The 14,030-nt window shown below is 40.2% G+C and overlaps 1 protein-coding gene across 2 annotated transcripts in view; it reads right to left on the reverse strand.

Annotated features, from left to right (window-relative positions):
- The window catches only part of gabrb4 (gamma-aminobutyric acid type A receptor subunit beta4), a 378,684-nt gene that overhangs the window by 103,075 nt on the left and 261,579 nt on the right, over positions 1-14,030 (reverse strand). For both annotated transcript variants that reach the window (XM_028816096.2, XM_028816095.2), the window contains exon 5: positions 4,363-4,445. In XM_028816096.2, the coding sequence (XP_028671929.1) occupies positions 4,363-4,445 (83 nt within the window). The remainder of the gene's footprint in view (positions 1-4,362; positions 4,446-14,030) is intronic.

Here is a 14,030-nt window from a genome sequence, read left to right on the forward strand (position 1 = left end):
TAACTTCGGCTGGTAATTCGGCTAGCATTATATACTGTACAGTATGTGTAGTAAATGAGAAGCCTTCTAAATGGACACATTGCAGGCAGGAAAAGCAGTGCAGGAGAAAGGCAGGGGTTACCAGACAGTAGCTCATGCAAAGGGAGATGAGCAAGAGACTCTAAGCACAATAATGAAATAGCAGAGTAAGCAAGGTATGGATGAGAACTGATTTATCTTTAAACTATTAGAAAATGGAAGTTCTTTTAGTGGGTATATGTTCTAGGGAGTAAAACATTTCTTTAGGCCAAAAGTCTGAGACTTCAAACATTTATTTTTAAAATCTAACATACAAGTAGCATGTTATCTTTTCATTAGCATTTTTTTTCATAGTACTAGGATGTTGCACTGTGTTTGCCATTATAAATGTAGTGAGAAGTCAAGCCAAAAAAGTCAAGCTTGACTTCTCACTACAATTTCTTTCAAAAAATTTGAACAATTCACAAATAAAAATGTGCTGGGCAGTGTAATGTTGCCTCATGAATTCGTCACCCTGGGTTCAAATCTCACTTCTGGTCACTGTTCATGTGGTGTTTGCATATTCTTTCTGTCTGCATGGGTTTTTTTGTAGGTACTCTTGTTTTTTCTTTACAAATCCCAAAGACTTGCATTAGATTAATTGACAGTTCCATATTATTAGTATGTATCCTAACACAGGGTCACGGGGGTCTGCTGGAGCCAATCCCAGCTAACACAGGGTGCAAGGCAGGAACAAATCCCAGGCAGGGCACCAGCCCACTGCAGGGTAATAATAATAATAATAATAATTCTTTACATTTATACAGCACTTTTCTCACTACTCAAAACACTTTACCAACTCCACACAGGGAGGACCTGGGACACAAACCCATGTTCTCCTTACTCTGAGGCAACAGCACTACCACTGCGTGAGCCTTGTGACAGATCTGCTGAGAGGTGCTATGGCTACCCACAGCCCTAAACTGGGTTGAGAGGGTTTGAGAATATTAAAAATATACTGTTCCCTTCTTTCATAGGTAGCAAAATGAGAGTTTTATTCTGCATGATGTAAATAATAATAATAGTAATAATCAAGGCATTCAAATCAAGTATTACTGACTACTAGAGAGATAATACTATTTAGCTTTAAGTTGAGGAGCAAGGGTCACAGTTATTCATTTCAGGCATTCCTTTTAGTATTGAAGTTAGTATTTTACTCTGGTTTTTTTTCTTTTTCTTTTATTCTATTTAATACTTTGTATATCTTGTATTTATCTGGTTAGTGTTCTGTGCAGTGATAGGGTGTTGTACCGTGTTAGCCTTTATGAATGTAGTGAGAAGTCAAGCAAAATGACACCTTTTATTGACTAGCTAAAAAGATTACAATATACAAGCTTTCGAGGCAACTCAGGCCCCTTCTTCATGCAGTTTGTAAGTTGCCCTGAAAGCGTGCATATTGTAATCTTTTTAGTTAGTCAATAAAATGTGTCATTTTGCTTGACTTCTTATTGTGTTCTATGTAGAAAATATTTGCATTCAATGTTACATATACCCTGCTGTTTAAATAAGCTCCTTGAGAATGGGAAAGGCGCTATATAAATACAATATATTATTATTGTTATTATGATTAGACTCTAAAATGTTCCTTGTTAAGCCTGTTCTATTCTTCTTTTAGATCGCTTTCTCACAGTATTTCAGGTGTCACGTCATGTTTGGTTAAGAACTTCTTTCTAGTTATGGGACAAATCCTAATTAAAAAACACAGAGACACCTTCTGTTTTCAGAGTTGGGACCTGCTCAGCCATTTTAAACATCCCCTTTGTAGTCTGATCTGAGCAACTACCTGAAAAGCTTTGTCTTGGAAGAGATGGGTAGCCAGATAAAGAGGGCTTGTAATATAATTTAAAATTTCACACCCTTACCAACATTTGTACATATTTTAAAATACTTTCTAATTAAATATAAATTCAAAACACAAAGAGAATATGTTCTTTTCGAGGTCCTGACTCATCACATGAGACTCCTACATGGACTCCACCTAAGAGCCAATTGCAGTTTTCCATCGACACAATGAACTAATAATGTGCAGAATAGGAAATGTCCTCTCAATCAATGAGGTGCAGTTGAACTGAGATCGCTGAACTACTAAAGAATGTGTTTGTGATTAATGCAAGGTGTTATTTGTGGCATATGTTTTAGTGAAAAACAATGCCAGTTTGAAAGACATGGTTCCTCCCTATGTGGATAGCACTTTGAGTACTGAGAAAAGCGCTATATAAATGTAATGAATTATTATTATTATTATGTTTTCACGGTGACTCTCATTCCACAGAAGCTTATCTCTGATTGTCTGCATTAATTGGGTTAACAAATATGAAAGGCACTAGGAATCTCCAAAGATTAAAATAATGTTAGATCAAAAGAAGACCCACCAAGCTGCAAACAAACTGCACATTTGATGTTTTTTTCATTTCTTGCAAAATAATCCATTTGGCACCAGAATTCTGACTGACATCAATCAGAAACGAAGATATAATTAATTTATTATCATCAGATACACACAGATACAATCCCTGTATCCTGACAAAATGATCAATGACAGTGCAAAATTCAAAATTCTCATCATGCCCTCAGTTACACTCTATGTGTGCTCGCTTCAGCCTAGAAAACAGCTTGCAGCTGCTTCCATGTTACTTAAAAAAAGAAAGAAAGGAAGAAAAAGCCCACACACCATAAGGAAAGGTAACTTTAAAATGTGGCTCAGCTGCCTTTGGGACTTGGCCTATTACATATAGGAGAAATCCATCATTTGCTTTCCACTTTTGAGCATTATTATTTTTTTTTTCCCATAGACTCCTTGTTCACATTTTTGCTTAGTCCCTTTAGCTAATATTTGTTCTTGTCAAGCTCCAGTGTTTGGCTTAGTGTGTGGTTTCCAATGTATGTCAGAGAAATATGAGTAGAATTGTTTCTAAGCCAGATGGCAGCACATAGCAGCTGGAGGCATTTCTGATACACCTATAAACTGTATAAGCAAAAAATACAATAAGTAACATAGTGTTCTCAAATAAGTGCAAAAAAACAGTTATTTTTGGAACCTTACACATTTTTTAAATTTCAGAAGAAAATATTATATACAGTAATTTATAGATGTCTGCAATGGGTTGGCACCCTGCCCGGGATTGGTTCCTGCCTTGTGCCCTGTGTTGGCTGGGATTGGCTCCAGCAGACCCCCGTGACCCTGTGTTCAGATTCAGCGGGTTGGAAAATGGATGGATATTATAGATGGGTAGTTTTTAACACGTGGGCTGGATCGACTTGGCAAGTCTAACTTACCTCAGTGTCATTCATTGGGGTTCTTTGTGCTGGCTGTGATGGACGGGCCTACCTATCCATGGTCGGTTATTGACTTGTGCTGGCCTCAGTGAGAGTCTGAATTAGTCCAAGTCAGGACACATAACAGATGGACTGACTGATGGAAGGCACTTTTTGTTATTTTCCAGATATAATACAATATTAGCTGCCAGATGCAACTGGGATATGCTCTGACACCTACAGCCCTGTATTAAACAAAGTGCGCACATAATCGATGAATTGATACCCTATAATGATGAAAGGAACGTGAATTTTAATTCTGCAATTTTGATATACACACATTTTAATCTAAGTAATCAATACTAGTTTCTAAAATCGCTCAAAAACTAGTATTTCCATAGAAAAATGAAGTACTTGAGGCTGGTTATGGACGTTTTGGTTTTGTTTTTTTTTCTGTCCTCTCTGGTCATCTGACTTATCATCAGACTCATCTTTAGAGACTTAAAAAACAATTCTATATATAAGCACTCTACTCATCTATTAAGTACATATCCATCTTATGTAATTGCATATAATTTGTTTCTTGTCTATTATTTATTATTATCTCATATTAATTTGCTTTTCTTTATAATCATGTGTTTGAGATCTTGTAAAGCACTTTAAGCTATATCTGTTGTATGAAAATGAGCTATAGAAATAAAATGTTGTTGGTATACCTTCATGTTCTAACTGGAAGCCAATTTCATAGACACCTTCTGCATAATTTTGGGCAAAGGATTATTTTCTAGATGACCCTTCAAACCATCATCACAGAGAGTTATACTATCAGATTAAATGGTGATAATTTCCATATCATCTTGTTGTAGGATTCCAACACATAATGATTATAAGAAACATATTGCCTTCATTGCATTGCAGCACCATTGACATAACAATGTACACTGACAAAGGTCAATGTCACAAAAATGTAGAATTAGCAAGATAATTTCAAGTTACTTGTTTACTCATAAATACAATATTTACAAAATGGCCAGATACATGTCTACCTACAGCTTTCAATTTCAAGGGTGCAGTTCTGCTGGTCCAATGGATATCTTCGTAGATCCATCATGCAAGCTGCTGTTGTAGTTATTCTGAAAGAAAAGGAATAGAAAGAACAATAGTTACCTTGGCAACCTCTGAAAATTGCAGCTTAGCCTTGACTACAACACATGCATTTTTAAATGATTTATTTCAATAGCTCTGTCTTTTTATGCTCACAATTTTTAATCATTACCAAACCTGTATTCCTGTATTACTTTCTTTATTCTCATATGAACAACATCAATAACAAATATTCCTATGCATGGAAGAAAACATATTATATGTTATCTATCTATTCAGAGAGACAGTAACAGGTTGTGATAGCTAAGGCAACATAACTAGTGTTGCTCACATCCATATCAGAGACACAGTCCTTGAGTCTCACAAACTGCAGTCTGCCCAACAGATAGTCCATTATCCAGGACACCATAGATTCATCCACCTGCATATCTCTGAGCTTATCCTTAAACAGGGATGGCTGAAGGCACTGGAGAAATCAAAAAACACAATCCTTACAGTGTTGTCAGCTTTGTCCAGGTGAGAATAACCCTTGTGGAGCAGATAGATGATTGCACCCTCTACTCCAATCTTTGTCCAATAGGCAAACTGCCTTCTTTGGATTAGAAACAATGCAGGATGTTTCCATAGCTGCATCACTTTGGAAATTCTGAATAGGTAACAGAGTAAACTACAAACTTGGTCAGCACAAGCCTTAGGAACTCAAGGACTGACTATCTGGTCCTGTGGCTTTTCTTGTGTGTAGCTTCCTCAGTTGTCTCCACACTTGGTCTTCAGTTATGGACAGCCCATGCTTATGGTTGGACGAGGACTCATCATTTCCTATTCCAAATTCAGTGGCAGGAGTTGTTGTTGTTGCAGGTATGGTGTGGGAAAACTGGTCATTGGGGAAAGGTGGCAGAGGAAGAGGACATATATTAAAATTGATTCAGGGAGTTAGCTTTGTCCACATCCCCTCCTAGGTCCTGAGCCATGGACATCTTGAGTCCAGTAATTATGTCCAGTCCATTCCAGACATCTTTCATGTTATTCTGAGTGAGCTTATTTTCTATTTTAGCTTTGTAAGCTTCCTTTCCTTCCCGCAGCTTTTGGATTCTGTATGTCAATGTATTTGTGTTTTGTAGGTGGTGCACAAGAGGTGGGGCCACCTGCCCATCACTGTTAAGGGACTGCCCCCCAGTCCTATAAAAGCTGAGGAAAAACCACAGCCCTTTGCTGTTCACTGAATTCTCTTGATGGTTTCAGTGATTGATTGTGCTTTATTGTGCTTCAGTGTATTAAACTGGATTTTGAACCCTTGCTTTGTTTTTTGACCATTTTCTTTGGATTTGTGCTCTTGGACTTGACTGCTTTGAGATTGCTTATTTCAGTCAAATCCATTTATCCTTTGTGCTCTTCAGTGCTTCACTGTTAACAGAGCATTTTTGTAAAAATAAATCTTATTTATCAAGATCCTACGTTTGTCCTTTTTGTTTCAAGCCTGGGTGTGATGGTTTTTCCTCAAGTGGACATGTTTGAGATATTTTGGGACTTATTGTATGGAGGAACCCCAAGACATAGTATGTCTTCCGTTTCACAATTACTGTGTTCCTGGGAATACTCAGAGGTTTAGAAATGGTTTTATACTCTTGCCACAATTTGATCACATATATCTACAAAGAGTTCCTTGGACTTTATGGCTTGGTTTTTGTCCTGACAGTGTAAATTGTGGGACATTATATACACAGGTATGTGCCTTTCTAAACAATGTCCAGTCAATTCAATTTGCCACAGGTAGACTCCAAATAAGTTGTAGACCCATCTCAAAGATGATTTAGTCAAACTGGATGCACCTGACCATGATTTGGAGTGCCACAATAAAGGGTCTGAATACTTATATTTAAAATATAAAGTTAAATCTGCAACACAATAAAGTGTGCAGAAAGTAAAGGAGTCTTAATACTTTCTGAATCCATTGTGTGTATATATATATATATATATATATATATATATATATATATATATATATATATATTATATATATATATATATATATATATATATATATATATATATATATATATATATATATATATATATATATATATATATATATATATATATATATGGATTGTATACGTGCAGGAGTGGTGAACTGGCATATCCCAACTGAAGTCAAGGATAACTTCCTATTAGGCTGGGAGGCTATAATGGAAGAAGTCCAAGAATGGAGGTGCAACCCAGTTGGAAAAATCTTTTGGGAGGAACAATTAATGGATGGGCAATTTGTTCTCCCAGAACCAGTGGTGACTGTACTCCTTTGACAGGGTCCCAGTTTGGACACCAGCAGGTTTGCCTGAGATTTATAGTACGAAAGGGTAACCCTGTTGAGGTCCTTGGTGCACTGCCAAGAGCGAACCTGTTATGGGTAACTTCCGTGTGACCTGGAAATGCTTCAGTCATGCAATGCCATGGCACCGGAAATGCTCCCAGGTCCAATATAAAAGTACATACTGTATCTCGCCTCACTCAGGGAATTGGAGTTGGAAGGCTGGGGACAAGACATGCATGGTGGAGTGTGGAGGGAGAAAACTGGATTTGTGTTTTGGAATTGTGCTTGTGATAACTATGGTGCCACCTACTGATCACAATTTCAAGAATAACAATTTATACTAGTCATGAACATATACCTGACATTTAATTGTTTGACTCTTTAATTGTTTTCCAGAGATTTCCTCTTCAATGTTATTTTTTAGTTCAGCAAAGGTTGCATGACATGTGCGGTACACTTGGCTTTTAAGATGTCCCCACAGAAAAAAATCAAAAACAGTGAGATCTGGGGATCTTGGAGGCCATGGAATGTCACCGTTGTGTGAAATGATGCGTCTCCCAAAAAATCATCAGATTGTCGGGCAGTATGCAAAGTGGCTCCACCTGGGGACTTTTTTTAAGGCTGAACCCATTTCTTTGAAATTATGCACCCATTTTGTAATCGCATGAGCAGACGGGACACAGTCATGATGTCCTAACTGGTAATGAGGCCAAAATTCCCTTTGTGCAGCAGTCACACTATCACCATCCTTATAGAAGGCTTTCACAGTGAACGCTCATTGCACAACACTCCACTGCTCCATTATAACTAATGGCAAGGGGTTCTAAATTAGGTCGCATTGATCCCAGACAACTGCTGATGCCCCAGGGTCACCAACACCTAGATCCACAATTTCCTGTTTCTCAGTGCCACCCTCTATATACATTAATCTCGTATAATTCTGTTTCAAGCACACTTTATACAAACGTGGGACTTAAGTTATTTTACAGCTAGAAACTTTTTCAAATCTATACCTGGGCTTTGCAAAGTGTGTGTAACACAGTTGTATCATCCTTGTAAATTTAAACAGATTCAAATATTACATCTTTTTCTTTATGGCTTGTAGAGCACCTGTATTATTATGTTGTGCAGAGCCCAATTAACATGTCTTATAAGTCAACTTAAGCTGATAGCATAAACCTGATAGTCAAAAGCCTTGAATTTAAAAATAACCAAGGTGTCAAAACAGAGAAGGAAACTAAATTCAAATTCACATCAAAGCCAAAGTCGTAAATCATAAACCTAAGGCCCAAACTAAGTACTCTTACAGGGCACTAAACATCTAGTAGTCAGAATTCGTAGCTTATAGTTGCTCACCCTTAAACTCTCTTGATTGTTCCTATAAAAAATGCCTTTCCTCAGTTTTATTCCATACAGTAATTTGAAGCAAAGTCATATTTCTATCAGTCACTACTGCATAATAATAATTTGCTGTTTGTACATATGTTAAAGATAATGGTAAAGTGTATAAATGCTCACTGTTTCTTTTAAAAAGTCGTATCATTCACTTTTAAAAGTAATTTGTCCAGTTTTCATTTAACATTTCAGGCATTTTTAGTTCTTTTGTCACCAAGGGCACTGTCTGCCATATGTCCTGGAATATTTTCTATATTCCTTCCCTGTTTTGACCAAATTGTTATTGATGGTTAGCAAGTAAAGTGCAGGATTCACAGAAGGAAATGTTAGATAATAATTCCCAAACTAAAAAACAATGAAAATAAGAACAGGATATCCTGACTAGTGCTCAACTCCACCCAGCTACCCATATCACCACCCTACTGCCCATCTTATGACCTTCTTCTTCATCTTTCAGCTGCTCCCATTAGGGGTTGCCACAGTGAATCATCTTCTTCCACATCTTTCTGTCCTCTACATCTTGTTCTGTTACGCCCATCACCTGCATGTCCTCTCTCACCACATCCATAAACCTTCTCTTAGGCCTTCCTCTTTTTCTCTTGCCTGGCAGCTTAATCCTTAACATCCTTCTCCCAATATGCTCAGCATCTCTCCTCTGCACATGTCCAAACCAACACAATCTCGCCTCTCTGACTTTGTCTCCCAACCGTCCAACCTGAGCAGACCCTCTAATGTACTCATTTATAATCCTATCCAACCTCATCACACCCAGTGCAAATCTTAGCATCTTTAACTCTGCCACCTCCAGCTCTGCCTCCTGCTTTCTGGTCAGTGCCACCGTCTCCAACCCATATAACATAGCTGGTCTCACTACCATCCTGTAGACCTTCCCTTTCACTCTTGCTGATATCTCTCTGTCACAAATCACTCCTGACATTCTTCTCCACCCATTCCACCCTGCCTGCACTCTCTTTTTCTCCTCTCTTCCACAATTCCCATTACTCTGTACTGTTGATCCCAAGTATTTAAACTCATCCACCTTCGCCAACTCTACTCCCTGCATTCTCACCATTCCACTGACCTCCCTCTCATTTACACACATGTATTCTGTCCTGATGCCTGAACACTCTAAAAAAAGGAATGAAACCCAAAAACCAAGCATCAGGGATGAGAAGGTTAAGAATGAGATTGGAAACAAGCATCACAGGACAATCAGCCCAGTATGAACTGCACCATTAACTGCCATTTAGCAATGTTAGAATCAGAAAACCTATTAATCCTCACTACTGACATTTCGAGATGAACCAGACTGAACAGAGAAGCTTTCCAGAGAGGAAAAAGAGGCGGAGGATCAGCTGATTTCTAGCAATAGGCTAAAACTGACTTGGCAGTAATAATGCCCACTGGAGTGGAGAGAGAGATATAGAGAGGAAAGGTCCAAAAGAAGATATATTTGAGGATGACAGAGGACATTAATAGAAGGGGAAGCGGAGTGACAATTGAAAATGGCAGAATGAAACACAGAAACCAGTGGACATTCCCAGAACATACGTACTAATGTGTCAGGGACATGTCCATAATAGAAACAGCAGTTTAAATTCAAAGCCAGACCAATAACAAAGCGCTTGTGGTATAAAGGCAATAAATGAATATAAATTGAATGTTTCAAATATTGGGGTTTCTAGAGGAGGCAAAATGTTCATATAAATTGACCTCCAAGAGGGGCAGCAGGGAGGAGGTCATGATGCCAGACAAACCCAACAGGTAAAGGTCTATAAAATGCCTTGTACAAAATTATTCCTTTCTTTTTGTTAGTCTGTCCCTCAGAGTTTATATTTAAGTTGAGAAAAAATCTAATGTTGTATAGGTGCATTAATTTACTATCAATGAGACTTGAGAAAACTGCACATCTCCATGATTGCAAACAATCAGAAATATCCAGTTATGCATTAAGAAATGTATTTACATTATTAGTTTATAGATATTTAAAACAAAATAGACGCTAACAAAAATCCACAATTTGGAGATGTTCAAAAATACAATGATGATTTCTGTGAGATTTTCTGTGCCTGCAGCTCTGTCTAGAGACCAATTGATTTTTCCCTACAATACTAAGCATATTAGACACTCAAGTAATATGACTGAAAATACTGCAGTTATCACTGGAAAACAAAGAGTCAGACATGCACTCCAAGAGTCCAGAGATGAGAGCCTAAGAAGTCAGAAGAAGGTGACTATTTTTATCATTTTTGCATACAGGTACTGTTGAGTTCTTGTTGAGTTCTTCTTTTTTTTTTAACATGAGCAATGGGATATTGAATTGAAGGTAATTACGAAAGGTCGATAGCAGTACAAAGAGATGAAGAGTAAAGTCTTCCCATTTATTTTAAAACCAGAAAACGGAGTGAATAACTAATAAATATTGAGTAGGTTAGTCAGCTTTGATTACAATAGATTTTTAAGTCAATATTCAATAATTTATGGAAATTATTTAATTTTGAAAATTTTATATGTAATCTATCTTTTTGGAAGTAGCAGACTATTAGAAAAACAGAGGCATGCCCATTAAAATACAATACCACTGCTATAGTCAAAAAATAACAATGCTGAAGTAAATAAAGATATTAGTGGTGCTTATATGGAAAGTTATATCCAGAGACTTGTCCTCTAATAAAACAGTTTAAAAACAGACATTTTAAAATAATGATTACTACAACAAATAATTCTTAAGAGGAGAATTTGCCATATCTGTTTAATAAGTTATACGCATTTGAAATCTCAAGTCATCTCAGTTAACATTAAAGTTAGCTTCTCGATGCTCTGTAACAAAAACCTTACAATATAACAAAAACCTTACAATATCAAATTTGAAATATATTATCAAGATAAAATAAATATCAATTTTTTAATAATGCTATAACAATAATACACAAAGACATAGCAACAGACATAAGAACACAAGCTTGTTTTTTCAGCTAATAGCTAAAGCCTAGTTTACACTTAATGTGTCCACACTGGGAAAGAGGGACACGTGATTTGGAGACAGTGTTGATGAAGAGAAGGGTGTAAAGAGCAGGGTGTATCCCACTGTCCAGGCTAAATTGCTCCCCACGGTCTAGTCATTCTGGCCCCCTAATCATCCCCTATCTTTAACTGGCTATCTCTCACAACACTTCACCAGCTAATGTGTGATGAGTGTACTGGTGCAAAAATGGCTGCCATCACATCACTGGGTAGATGCTACACATAAGTGGAGGTTGAAGTGGTTCCCCACTCACTGAAGGCCTTTGAGTAGTGAGAAAAGCGCTACATAAATGTAAAGAATTATTATTATAAAAAACAATTAGTCCCAAATTATAAAGGAATAAATATATAAATACATATTGGCATGTGTAAGAGTTTAGATAGGAAGATAGAACCTTATTTGTCCCTACTGATCTACTTTTTTAAAATTTCAACGACTATTGTGAATATTAAGCATATTTACACCAAAAGAACTCATATATTAAAGAAACATGAGAAAGGATTTAAACTACTGGGGTAAGCTGAAACTACTGTAGGAAATTACATGGGAAATTAATCCTACTATCATGGGATGGCCTAGATAGTCAATAGCCACAAAAGTTGCATATATACACATTTGCTACAGAATTTGTAAAAGCAGTGCTAATGTTTGGGATGTGCCACCTATTGGAATGAAAAATGAGATGCTTTGCAAAATACATAACAATAGATGGTGCACTGCAAACATTAACACTGAATACACATACGTCTAGAATTCAGCTCATCTAATACAGGTAGCACAGCTGTATGGGTGTGTGGGTGTGTGTGCGTGTGTGTATGTATATATATATATATATATATATATATATATATATATATATATATATATATATATATATATATATATTGTGGCATGCGGCTGGGGGTGGCACCCAGCCGGGACGCCCAGGAGGACAGGAGGAGGGCTCATGCCTCCTCCAGACCACGAGGGGGCGGCCGCCCTGGTTCCTTTGGGGGCCACGGGTACAGAGCTGGGAAGTTCAACCCTGTAGGGGCTCGTGGTCACCGCCAGGGGGCGCCCCGGTACCTGGAGAGCCCTGGACCTCAGCACTTACAACACACCCGGAAGTGCTGGGGGGAAGAAGACTGGGGACACCCAGAGGGCATCCGGGAGCACAGCCGGCACTTCCGCCACACAGGGGAGTGTCCGCGGAGGAGTGTCGGGAAGCACCTGGAGCCCATCCGGGTGTGTATAAAAGGGGCCGCCTCCCTGCAAACGATGACTGGAGTCAGGCGAGGAGTGGACGAAGTCTGATTGGAGAAGAGTGGAGGCGGCCTGAAGGAAGCAGGCACTGAGAAGAGAGGCCTGGACTTTGGGGGATTGGTGCTGGAGGCACTGGGTTGGTGCATATGTGAACTGTATATAGTATAGTGTAAATAAACGTGTGTTGGGTGAAAATATGATGTCCGTCTGTCTGTGTCCAGGCTGCTTCTCACAGTGGCGTAGCTGGCAGGATGGTCTGCCTGGTTCAAGGCAAGATCCTGTATTTAAAAATCAGTCTGTGAGCGGCCCGGTGCAGCAGCGGTACCCACACACACGCCGTGGGAGCGGTACATGCACAACTCCACTGGAGCAATTCTCCCCAGGGACCGCCACCGGTCCGCAGAAAGGCTCTAATCCTCAGGTGCGGAGGAATGACGGACGGCCCTGTGGGGTCGGACTCACCTCTTGTGTTGCAGGCAGGGACGCGTCCTTGGCAGCGGCATGCCGGTCCATGGGCCATCGACAGTACAGAGGCTGCAATCGGGAGTACTGTCGGTAAGAAGGCGCTGCAACTCCAAGAGCCAGAATGCCGCCGCACCAGGTGGAGAGGAGCCAAAATGGAGGCGGACCGGAAGTCCCTCCCCGTGACAGGCACGGGATTGGATGGTGTGTCTTGTGTGCCCGCCAATAACGTTACAGAGCGGGACCAAGTAATGTCCATCTTGTAGTCAGAAGAGACCCGATTGGGCCAGAGGAAAAGGCCCACAGAAAGCAGCCAGCAGCTGCGGCTGACAAACAGGTAAGCCCAGCGCCAGCTGTCTTTTTGTCCTTGTCTGCGGCTCTACGGGCGCTGGCAGTTTGCCTGCGTTCCGTGGAGTCGCTTCTACAGGAGCTGTGTGCCCTCCGTGCTGAGGTGCAGAAGGCGGAGGGGAAGGCAGTCGTGTCAGGACAGGCGCTGCAGAGGCGGATTGAATGGCGAGATGCCCGAGCCTTCTACTGGAGCGGTACAGCGGGGACAGTGAGTACAGCCGACCCCGTACAGTATAAAGGAGGTCCCACCGAATGGATCCGTGAACCTCATGATCGGAATCTAGTAGGGGGATCTCCTATAGTAGATGCAGCGGTGGGTGCTGCGTGCATGGTGAGGGGAGAGACAGCGAAGGGGCTGGCAGGATGCCGGCTGATAAGTGCCCCAGGTCCTAGCGCCCTCCGCCCCAAGCCAGCCACAGCCTCGAGTCGTTCTACAGGGATGCAGACGGGATTGGATCTGTGCGTTTGCCATGCGCAGACCCAGACCGTCAGGGCGTCCAAGAGTGACAGGAGGAATCGAGGGGAGAATGCCGGTTCCTCCGATAGGAAGGGGCGTGCTGCTGGGCGCACACGTCCAAAGAAGGGCCGCCCTCTGCGGAGGCAGAGGGGAACCGCAAAGTCAGCTGAGATTGCATGAGAGCAAGCGGTCCCATCAGTTAACCCATCAAGAGGGGCACAGAACCCATGGAGGGGGTGCCGAAGAGGCAAGTCCCGGGGTGCCGGTCAAAGGGGTGAGCGCTGCCTGTGTATGACAAAGAGGAACGCCAAGTGGTGGCATTCAGGCAGCTGCTCTGCCCTTGTGTCTCTTTGTTTTGCAGGACCGGACCCTGGGTA

This window comes from Erpetoichthys calabaricus, chromosome 12, assembly GCF_900747795.2.
Source record: "Erpetoichthys calabaricus chromosome 12, fErpCal1.3, whole genome shotgun sequence".
NCBI classification, from domain to species: domain Eukaryota; kingdom Metazoa; phylum Chordata; class Cladistia; order Polypteriformes; family Polypteridae; genus Erpetoichthys; species Erpetoichthys calabaricus.